The sequence below is a fragment of the Myxocyprinus asiaticus genome, chromosome 17 (genome assembly GCF_019703515.2).
Source record: "Myxocyprinus asiaticus isolate MX2 ecotype Aquarium Trade chromosome 17, UBuf_Myxa_2, whole genome shotgun sequence".
NCBI lineage: Eukaryota > Metazoa > Chordata > Actinopteri > Cypriniformes > Catostomidae > Myxocyprinus > Myxocyprinus asiaticus.
The window spans coordinates 1,006,940-1,019,213 of NC_059360.1; the positions used below are offsets into that span (position 1 = coordinate 1,006,940).

General features: G+C 38.8%; 2 protein-coding genes across 8 annotated transcripts in view; both read right to left on the reverse strand.

Moving 5' to 3' along the window:
- LOC127455400 (uncharacterized) overlaps positions 1–12,274 on the reverse strand; it is a 329,023-nt gene that overhangs the window by 84,875 nt on the left and 231,874 nt on the right. The gene's annotated exons all lie outside the window — the stretch shown is intronic.
- cdin1 (CDAN1 interacting nuclease 1) overlaps positions 1–12,274 on the reverse strand; it is a 112,980-nt gene that overhangs the window by 18,849 nt on the left and 81,857 nt on the right. The window contains exon 12 of one of the 7 annotated variants that reach the window (XM_051723267.1): positions 6,826–9,712. The exons of the other annotated variants lie outside the window; for them this stretch is intronic. Within the exon in view, the coding sequence (XP_051579227.1) occupies positions 9,694–9,712 (19 nt within the window). The 3' untranslated portion in view covers positions 6,826–9,693. Of the gene's footprint in view, positions 1–6,825; positions 9,713–12,274 lie in introns of those variants that run through there. 7 annotated transcript variants of the gene reach the window in all.

Here is a 12,274-nt window from a genome sequence, read left to right on the forward strand (position 1 = left end):
CACACATCTGAACACTTCCTGTACTGCAGATTACTAACAGATCCTCGACTGATAATCCTGAGTTAGTACAAACAAACCTCTTAAACAGATCATTCTGTGGATCCATGATCGTACCCATCCTCCACATGAAATAAACTTCAAATCCAACTAACGATCAGAAGCTGAAGTTCACTGTTTGGTGTTCATGCAGTAGTGTGTTGTGTTAAGACCAGTCAACTAGTTGAGTTTGGGACTGATTATCTGGGTGGTAACTTACACTCGCAAAAACAACACATCCAGTTTAAAAAAGCTTGCTGATTAATGCGAAGAGAATTCAAAACAAGATTTACATTACAAACAATATAAAATTATTCTAAACATGTAAAAAGTGTATAAGATCAATTAAAAAAAAATTTAATGATTAAAAAAAATATATAAAATATACTTTTTCACCATCAAATATTTGTATGAGGCCGAAATAACTAGTGTGATGACACGTTTCCACCTTATTAAGCAGTGTAAATCTAGCAAACATTTTTATACTGTATATTCAGTTTTAATTATACTTTGTGTTTTATTACCAAGCACTAGTTTTTAAAAAACAGTGACAGTAAATTTGCCATCTTTATCTCTTCTGACTGCCGTCATCCATATTTCTCTATTTTTTTCCTCTTGTGGAAAGTCGTGGAAATATTAATAGTTGATTTTTTCTTTTATTGATAGAGCAAATGGGAACACAAAAAGATATATTTACTGTGGTCACCCATTCCCCGCTACAGAAGTTTACATTCGCTTTAGTTTATTTCCACATTCCAAACCTGTAAATGAAAAGTGTCCATTGGTTCATCGATTAAGGCCACGTTCACACTAATACACAGCATTAATTTCAGTATGTTTACGCCTCTCATCCACACTAGAACTGTGTTTTCCTCCACCGAAAGTGCATTTAGAAAAAGCTTTCCATACCTGCATACTTTGGAAAACAACAACGTTAGGAACCTGAAATAGATGAGTGTGCCTGTGGCCTAAGACATTAATTTGCCATGTCATCTACCCTTACTAAATTATATTTAGAAATACTATAATTAGGACTGTCAAACGATTGAAATTCATGTGTCATTTAACCGCATAAACGCAGAGCTGTGAACCTTGATTCGTTGATGGAAAAAAACTACTGTGTGGTCAGAAAAATATAAACAATTTGGCTAAAAGGTTATCTACAGGAGTCTGCAGTTGCGTGTAAGTGTGTTTATTTCATTGTTTTACTTTGTTGTAGAGTGGTATTCACTGCTAGACTTGTGCTGTTTGTTTACTGTCTTGAACTCGCATCGCTTAAACGAGTGTTGGTGTGTGTGCTATATTGTTTTGACTTGTCCCAGGGTTCACTGCTAGATTTAACGTTGGTTGTCCAGTGTGTGTGTTTTTAGTGTCTCTAAACAGTGCTTCACTGGTTTTAGAGTATTATTTATTGCTAAAATGCAGCATAATTTATTTGCAGTGTACGGAAGTCACGTTTGTTCCCGCACTTGTCACCTCGCGTGACCCTTAGTTTCGGTTGACCACGTGACTAGCTTTGTTGTGCTAAGTAGCATTAAGGCGTGTCCTGCTTTTTTTCATTGAATGGCTCGCTATCATCGTGTATATATTTGACACTCCTCATGTAAAGCCCTCCTCGTGTGAAGACCTACTTGGGTAAAGACCAGCGAGTCTACCTGTGCGAGTCCACTGAGCAAGGACACCGACAAGGCGCCACTCAACATAGCACTTAAGTATCTTTTATTGTATCTCTTTTCTTATTTTCCTTCTATATACTAACATGTCTACTTCACAAATAACATATGCCTTCAAGCACATCCCTGTTATCTGTTACAGACCGTTTACACGATATCGATGCAAGACCAAACGCAACCCACACAACCTACGGCCACTTTGCACTTCAGCACCTGCTCCGCTCTCTTTCTCAGTGGGACTCTGGAACTACCAGTCAGCTGTGAACAAAGCTGACTTCATTCCAGCCTATGCCACGCAGTCCACCCTCAGCATCCTGGCACTGACAGAAACATGGATACGTCCAGAGGATACAGCAACACCTGCTGCTCTCTCCAACAACTACTCCTTCTCTCACACCCCTCGACACACCAGTAGGGGTGGGGGAACAGGTTTGCTCTTTCATAATAACTGGACTTTTTCACCACACTCTTCACTACTTTTGAATTCCATGCTATTACTACAATGCAACCCACAAAATACATGTTGCAGTCATCTATCGGCCTCCAGGTCAGCTGACAAACTTTGAGGAGTTGGATGTCCTGCTGTCCTCCTTGCCGGAGGCTGGTAGGCCACTTGTGGTTTTGGTGATTTCAACATACACCAAGACAAGCCCCAGGCCACTGAACTGAATACTCTCCTGGCCTCATTTGACTTGGAAAGACTACACACCACAGCAGATCGGGCAACCAGCTGGACTTCATTTTTACACATAAGTGTACCAACTCAAGTATTCTTGTTACTCCTCTACATGTCTCTGATCACTACTTTGTTCAATTCAACATGACTCTCCCATCTACATTAAAACAGTCTCCACCTTTGGTTTCCTTTCGCAGTAACCTCTGTTCTCTTTCACCCTTATGCCTTTCCACTGCTGTCTCTACCTCTCTTCCCACACTAAATGTATTTACCGCGCTTAATGTAAACACTGCCACAGACACACTAAGCGCTACTTTAACAACCTGTCTAGACAACATCTGTCCTATCTCCTCTAGGCCAGCACGTGCTACACCACCCAGCCCCTGGCTGTCTGACGTCCTTCGTGAACATCGGACTGACCTCAGGGCAGCTGAGAGGAGATGGTGGAAATCTAAAGATCCAGCAGATCTAGGTAAATATCAGTCTCTGCTTGCAACTTTTTCAGATAACGTTAAATCTGCAAAATCCTCCTATTACCAGAACAAGATCAACAGCACCACAGACACTCGCAGCTTGTTTAGAACATTCAACACACTTCTCTGCCCTCCCCCTCCACCACCTGACACATCACTGACAGCAGATGTCTTCACCACATTTTTAACTAAGGTTACAACCATCAGCAATACATTCTCAGCACCACACCCTGTCAAACACCCGTCTCCTGTATGCAACTCTTCTGTCTCTATGTTCTCTCCTCTGACTGACACTGAGGTCTCTAAACTCCTCCTCTCCAACCACCCCACCACCTGTTCTCTTGACCCCATTCCTTCTCACCTTCTCCAGGCCATCTCTCCGTCCATCCTACCTGCACTCACACACATAATTAACACATCTCTACTTACAGGCACTTTTCCCACTACATTTAAGCAGGCTCAAGTAACCCCGCTGCTGAAGAAACCCGCACTTAATCCCACACAAATAGAACACTACAGACCAGTCTCTCTCATCCCATTCATGGCAAAAACAATTGAAAGGGCAGTTTTCAATCGAATGTCTGCCTATCTCTCACAGAACAAGCTGCTGGATGACAATCAGTCAGGCTTCAAAAGTGGACACTCCACCGAGACTGCCCTGCTGTCTGTCACTGAGTCACTGAGACAGGCGAAAGCTAAATCCAGATCATCCGTCCTGATTCTGCTGGATCTTTCTGCAGCCTTTGACACAGTCAACCATCAGATCTTACTCTCTACCCTCTCCTCGCTGGGCATCACAGGAACTGTGCTTGACTGGTTTAACTCCTATCTCTCAGGTAGGTCCTTCAAGGTAGCCTGGAGAGGTGAGGTATCCAAGCCACATCAGCTGCTTACTGGGGTACCTCAGGGATCAGTGCTTGGGCCACTTCTTTTCTCTATATACACAACATCACTGGGACTCATCATTCAGGCACATGGTTTCTCTTACCACTGCTATGCTGATGACACGCAACTCTACTTGTATTTCCAGCCCAACGACACCACAGTGACTGCTCGAATTTCTGCCTGCCTGGCAGACATCTCGGCCTGGATGAAGACCGAACTCCTTGTCTTTCCAGCCAACCCTGCTGTTGAACACAACATCACTGTGCAGCTGGGTGCAACTACAGTAACGCCTTCCAAATCGGTCAGAAATCCAGGGGTAACCATCGACAACAGACTAAATTTCACAGACCACATCTCAAAGACCGCAAGATCATGTAGATTTACACTCTACAACATCAGGAAGATAAGACCCTTCCTCTCTGAACATGCCACACAACTGCTTGTCCAGTCACTTGTCATAACTAGACTGGACTACTGTAACACTCTGATTGCAGGCCTCCCTGCATGTGCAATTAGACCCCTGCAAATGATCCAGAATGCAGCAGCACGTCTGGTCTTTAATGAACCAAAGAGAGCACATGTTACACCACTCCTTGTCTCTCTCCACTGGCTGCCGGTTGATGCACGTATCAAATTCAAGGCTCTGATGCTGGCATACAGAACAGTCACTGGGTCTGCTCCAGCATACCTAACATCATTTATGCAGAGCTGCGCGCCCACTAGAAGCCTGCGGTCGGCTAAGGAACGTCGCCTTGTTGTACCAACACAAAGAGGCACCAAAACAGTTTCCCAGACTTTCAGCTTCATCGTACCACGTTGGTGGAATGACCTTCCCAACTCCATCCATGAAGCTGACTCACTCTCTGTCTTCAAAAAACGACTAAAAACACATCTTTTCCATGAGCACTTAACCAGTCATTAAAAAAAAAAAAAAATTCTTGTTGCACATTAATCTGTTTTGAATACTATTTTGATGCTAGTGTAACTTTGTAATATGGCACTTTTCGTACCACTGTCTCCTTAAGATGATTAGCTTATGTTTTCCTCTTTTGTAAGTTGCTTTGGATAAAAGCGTCTGCCAAATGAATAAATGTAAATGTACCATGGTTAGGTTAGTGTAGCTAGTCTTAAATAATAGTAGTAATAATAACAATTTATAGTATTTATGAAAAAATAAGTACTAGCTGAAACACATCTTGAAACTTTAACTAAAACTGCCACTGTTGATATAAAATGAGGTTTAATAGATTCTACCTTTAGATTATTGCATATGAGACTATAACATTTTGTCAAAATATAAGTTACTTTTACTTATGTAAAATCGTGAAACAGTTTTGTAAATGTGATGATGTGTAATTATATTATTTTATTTTATGGCGCATAGCACAGAGTTGCTCTTTTCCTCCTCAGTGCTGTTTGGCATGTCAGGGCTGCCTACTGTTTGAGAGGTTCGACTTGACTTCCTCCGTAACGCTTTAAACTAGAAAAGTCTCACTAGAATTGAAATTGGTCACATCACTCACATCATTGTTCTTTTCCTGCTGTCCGCGACCCATTCCGAATAGACCTGCGACCCACCAGTTGAGAAACACTGATCTAGAATTATTTACGTTAGTTTTAAGTGCCCACTATAACAATAACATGCATGATGATTACCGCTATATACCGTATTACAGAATACCGTCACATGCCTACTTCAGATGTGTCACGTTTCACCAGGGTTGTGCACAGACATTTTGAGGGGCTGCGGCTCAAAATGAGATATTATTTTTTCCCATCCCTAAATACAGTTACAGAGAATTATTCACAAACTTTTCAGTCATATTGTTACTAGTTAGACTTAATAATAATACTGTTGTTATTGCTGCTGTTATAACTAGTGTCCCATTCAAAATTCCCATGTTTATTTTACTCCTTATTAGTGCTCGACCGATATATATCCGTATCGCCGTCTATTTTTCCCGATATGCGCCGATATGAAAACTTTTTTTCAGAACATATGATGCAGAAAACAATGCTTTAGAATTGGTGTCATAGCATAGTTTGTCCAGCAGAGCGTGCTCAGACTCCATTGTTTACAGAGCTGAACTGATGGTGGCTCTGCAGACAGGGTGGAGTTAAGCGGTGCATTGTTAAGTGGTGCGGAGTTAAGCGGTGCGGTGTTAAGTGGTGCGGTGTTAAGTGGTGCGGAGTTAAGCGGTGCAGTGTTAAGTGGTGTGGAGTTAAGTGGTGTGGAGTTAAGCGGTGCGGTGTTAAGCGGTGCGGAGTTAAGCGGTGCGGTGTTAAGTGGTGCGGAGTTAAGCGGTGCGGTGTTAAGTGGTGTGGAGTTAAGTGGTGCGGTGTTAAGTGGTGCGGTGTTAAGCGGTCTCGGTAAGTTAACTTGTTTGTGAAATACATACTGGAAACTTAATAAACAATGATCCCATCATTTTCCCTTTTCAGTATAACTAATATAACATTAACCCTGTCCCTGACAACCATGTCACTCATGTTTATCACATCTGTTTGCTGTTAGCCAGCTATAGTTTGTCAGTGCAGTCAGTAATGTAGCAGACTGAAAGGTAAACATCAGAGCATCTTTTCTGCAGCTCAACAGACAATGGTGAGGTGGTGGATTGTGTCTGTTGAGTGTTGATTTCATGCTACGTTGTTATCTAGTTGGTGAGATGCAATGCTGGAAAGTAAATAAAGTCCATCTTTTACTCTCCGTGACAATGAGCTTATAGCTAACTAGCTAATCACATAGCTACTTTCATTGTTGTCAGCTGAATGGAAGCTAATGTGTAAACATGTATTCACCAAACTGTTTTGTTCACGATTAACAGTTTGGTACCCCCTTCAACCGAACAATTCCAGTAGTTGCATTTATAAAATGCAATATTTAGAAGTCTGTTTTTCCAGACATTAAAATAGGATACGTCATAATAGTAGATTTAATAAATAGTATATTTGCCCTGTGTAAATAATAATATATAGGAACTGTATCTAAAATAAATAAGGGGTGATAAATAAATACTAATACAACAGGCTGGAAAAATAGACATTTATTCATTTTAATATCTTATATATATATATATATATATATTTTGAATGTGTTGAAACTTGACACCGGGCGACGCACTCTAAAAATGGCACTGTTAGATCAGTTTCATGCTGATCATTTTTTTCTCTATCTCTCATAAATGTAAACGAGTGTAAATGCCAACACAATCATATATGTCGAAAGGACTGATGCCTGTCAACCAAAACATGAGCTCATTGATGTCATTAAATGAGTCTGCTTTTTTATTTCATCAGTTACTCCTGGTCGGAGGCTGCCGTATATATTTAGTTTATACGTAGGTTTACGTCCTACATAAATTTGATGGCGCAACGCTCAAATATTTAGTAGAGCGTAAATTGTGACTTAGTGCCCATTTACGCCACAACTAGGCTAAGTTGTAACGTACTTATATCTGGTGCAACCACCCCTAATGTTTATTTAGCTATTTATTTTATTTTATTTTATTCTTTATTTAAATGGTCTGCAGTTGACTTATACTAAACAGTACTGATGTTTATTAAGCTATTTATTTTATTTTTATTTATTTATTTTAATGGTCAGCAATTGACTGATACTAAACAGTACTGATGTTTATTAAGCTATTTATTTTATTTTTATTTATTCTTTATTTTAATGGTCAGCCATTGACTGATACTAAACAGTACTACTGATGTTTATTAAGCTATTTATTTTATTTTTATTTATTCTTTATTTTAATGGTCAGCATTTGACTGATACTAAACAGTACTGATGTTTATTTAGCTATTTATTGTATTTTTATTTATTCTTTATTTTAATGGTCAGCATTTGAATGACACTAAACAGTACTACTGATGTTTATTAAGCTATTTATTGTATTTTTATTTATTCTTTATTTTAATGGTCAGCAATTGACTGATACTAAACAGTACTGATGTTTATTTAGCTATTTATTGTATTTTTATTTATTCTTTATTTTCTCAGTGTTCATTTCTAGTATTTGTTGAGAATGTATAATAATAATGTCAAATATTCTTTGATAAAAATATTTAAGAAAGCAGCCTTCTGTGTACCTTTGCATAGTCATATCAGTGCAAAATCGGTGCACAATCCACATAGAAAAGGTCTGTTTTCATTCCAGCTCAAAAATTAAATATATCGGTCACCATATTTTCCCTCTCTAAAATCGGTATCGGTCTCAAAAATCCCATATCGGTCAGGCTCTACTCCTTATCAAACACTTAGTATTATGTCCCTTTACATTACACTGAAATCCTCTCACCAGTACCTGCTCCTGATGCTCAGAAGACTCTCCCTCATTCTCTGACCTGGGGCCTTGTGGTTGTGTCATATTGGTTGGAAGAATTACACTTTTATTGTAATCTAGAATAGTATTATCTATTTATATTATTATGCTAAATATACACCTCATTTAGAATAATGTATATATCTGTACACATTTTTTATTCTGTATAATATTAATATTAGTTTAACTTAAAATATTCTTTACTTTTAAACACAAAGTAATACATTACTTTCTCCTATGGCAAATGATTTTAGGAAAAAAACTTTAGAGCGGCAGTGTGAAAGATCTTTTGTTATATATTTTCATCATGATTCACCTGCTTGCTTGCTGGTGTTTTGAATCCAGCTTGGCAAAGAAACACTCCCTTTAGCAGCCTCCCTCCACTCTCTCTCTTTCTCTCTCTATCTTCTTTTCTGTGAAGGTGTGATACTATAAACAGTGTGCAACACTATATGCATGCCTGATATGTAGACTGGGTGTTATTCAACATAATGCAGTTAAATTCCATTTCATGGTTATTTAATTGTTATTATTTCTGTGTTCACTGTTAATTATATTTATAGGACTGACATAGCCTTAATATGTTTATATACTTTTGTAAATTGTAGCAGACAGCTTGCTTCATATATTCAGTTCAGCAACAGTTCAAGGGCTCACTTTATCTTTATAATTATTCATCATTTATATGATAAAATTATGATTTAGCTGTGCAGCTATTGTAGTAATTGGAAAGCCTACATTTAAGTTGAAATAACAACAAAATGAATAAAACTTATTATTTTTTATAGACTTACGTTAGCTCTGTGATCTGATCATTCACCTTATGAAATAATGCAAGTTTTTAACGCATTTGGGCCTGATCAAGGATCAAGCGTTTGACCCACTCAAGGCCCCTCTCCCCCTCCTCCTTTCAGTCCTGATCCGCTGCCTGCAAAAAAGAGACGCAATGCAACAGTCGAAGCCGGCTGTCCAGCGCATGTTTACATAAACTCACAATAAAAAAAATCCCGCAGACAGTATTGTACTAAGCATTACATAAAAATTGCTTTGATATTGTTGATAAAAAGCATCTGCAAAATGAATATATGGAAATGAAATTACTTTCTCCAGAGGGGCACCTCAGCCCAGTAGGGCAAAGGGGCAATGGCTTAGGCCACTGTAGCCACCCACCTGTGCACTAGGTGATATTTGAACGAACAATTTAAAAATGACAAAAAGACGGCTTGAAGATATCATCAGCTGAAATTCTGGAACATTCTGACTTGCTAAAGCTGCTCTAGAGATAAAAGCTGTCGTTAATCTCTCGAGTCAACGGTGATGTCTTCTCTACAAGCTGCAGCACAAATCATATTTCACGTCATTTTAAAATTTTACAAAGTAAACAGAAGTCAAGTGGGTGTTGTGTCCACCTCTGCATCTCTAAAGCCACTGAGACTTCAGACCAGCTCTGAGACACGAGCTAAATGAATTATCCAGTGGATCAAACGCCATGTTAAATACTCCAAACATGGAATGAAGGAATCAAACGGCGACATGAAGGGGTCACGGTAAAGCCACACAGCGTCCCTCAGGAGATCAGGCTGATTGTCAGTGCTTCGGGGGTTGGTAGACTCAGGCGTTTATCAGTGCGACAGTTTAACCCTGTTTTCAAAGGGAAACAAACAGAATGATCCATGAGCATGACAGCACTGACATTTCAGAGCTTAAAGAACGCTCGCCTGACTCTGAACGGGATGAGGAACAGGGTTGGGGATGAAGGGCTAGATTTTTATTATTTTAACATATTAAAAATCATGCAGAATAATTGTTTTATGCATTTAAAAATGATAATAATAAAAAACTAATTCTTAAGGGGTGATGTAATACATGTAACAGTATTACATATTTAAACTAAAAAAATATTAGTAACTGTATACCACTACAGTTACAATTTCAATCGGTGATAATCAGAGTATAGTTACATTCAAAAAGTATTTTGAGTACTTCAGAGATTTTGACCCAAAATGAATAAGGGCAACATGATAGGATGTCATGCTCCAGGTTGTCTATTTGAAATTCATAAATAAAAATAAATTCAAAATGTTAAACACTATCTGCAGTTCAAACTTCACCAAACTTGAACTTTAGGATGCGGCAAAAGATGAAAATTCGAAGCATACTTGCTCTTGAATGCATGTGAATGAAAGTGATTGGAACACAAAATCTAGTGTGACCACCTCTTTATTAAAGAATATTCGCCCATTCCCATTTTTATACTTTGAACAGAGTCAATTTATAGATTTTCTAGAAATCTGGCTCTTCATTTGACAATAACAAGCTCCTTTGTTAAAGCTGGTTTACTATTGTTGTTGCTGAAGCCTTTGTGTGGTTGTTCTGCTAGAAAATGAACGTTTGCTTTAAACACAGATTTCTGGCTGACTCACACGGTTCTTTTATTTGTTTGTATTTGGCAACAAGACTTCCCATTCCTCTTTCTGAACAGTGACACAAGATCATGATGCCTCAACAGCATGCTTGACAGATCCATCAGACCACCGAATCGAGTTGTCAAGTATTGTCGAGTCAAGCATCATTATTACTATTGCTTATTTGAACAAACCTCTAACCCCAAGTATTACCCTTGTTTTAGAAGAGATGTGCTATTACTTTTCTAAGTGATCAGCCTTAAGAATATTGTCTAGGAAAACAAAAAAATAAAAATGACAAAAAGGTAGAAATACACTGAAGTCATATCTAGAGAGAAGAGAGTGCAGGACTCTGACTTGGACCATTAAGAAACCACAGTTGTGAGTGTCATTGTCGTGATGAGTTTGGTATGACAAACACTACTCACATTTCCAACATAATTTCAGATTTTGCGGTCTTTCAAAGTCAAATAAAAATATACGCAAGTCTATAAAAATATAGCTGCAAGCAGCAATTACGGGGCCATGCACCTGCATGGCAACCACTGCACAACCCAAAGATCTCACAGAGCAAGCACAGATCACATTGTGCCTGGCTGGATTTAAACCCACGACTTTCTGTTCCACAGTTCAGTGTGCTATACAACACAACACTGCACCACACAGCCACAACATTGCCAGTCAACAAAGGGACATACCAAGCTTAGAGGAATCACAGCCGAGCACAGCTTTTACAATGATCAGCTTTATATTCTTGTAACTTTTCAACCAAGATGTAAATCAGCATTTGATTGGGGAAAAGCCCAGCCTCCATTCAGTAGCACAATACAAAAATCTCCAGAACTACTCACATTTCTACATAATTCATGACTTGCTGAGGTGGGGATCGAACCGGAACCTTCCGTATGACATTCCATGGCTTTAACCACTGCTCCAATATGACTTTGTATTCATGTAACTTTTCAGAGATCAAATTCTAATTTTTTTTTGTGGAACAACCCAGCAACCATTCATTAAGCAATATACAAAAATCACCAGAACTACAGAACTTTTTACAGAATGACTTGCAGAGGTTGGGATTCAAACCCACGGACTTCTGAACTATAAACCAGTGCTTTAACACACTGTGTCACTGAATTGACATGCCTAATGAGTGGGAGAGAGACTTCCTGAGGTTAAAGTTAGCACACAAGTGCAGGTTATCTTTTTAACTATAGGTGGTGCTATCTCCAAACTGCTTAAGTATCGTCAGGACATGTGTGATGATGCATACCAATTTTCTTTGAAATCTGACAATGTATTTAAAAGATATATAATTTTTTTAATAAATGTAAATATGGTGGAGAGGCAATATGGCCGTTATGGGAAAAACTGGAATTGTTGAAATCCACATGATCCAAGACCCAACGTCATGACTTTAGGACAGACAGTTCAAAAGTTACGGGCAAAAACAGCCATTTTCACATTTTGACCCACAGGTGGCGCTGTTGCGAAAGGTGCCCTCAGTCCATGGTCCTCATGAAGCATACCAAGTTTCATTTCAACAGTACAAAGGGTTGCCGTGATTCAGCCTCAAATCTGTTTTCACGGCCACCTCGTTAAATATGTGCTTGCGTAACTTCTTAACAAAGTTGAAAATCTAAATTCAGTATGATTCATTCTATGTGGCTCAGTCTGGAGAATAATTTGAGACACTGTTTGGGAAAATTGGACAAAGTTTGAAGAAACAGTAGGGAAAAAACTATAAACGTCATAATCCAAGATGGCAGCTACTGGAATGGGCAGAGTTTTAATGTAA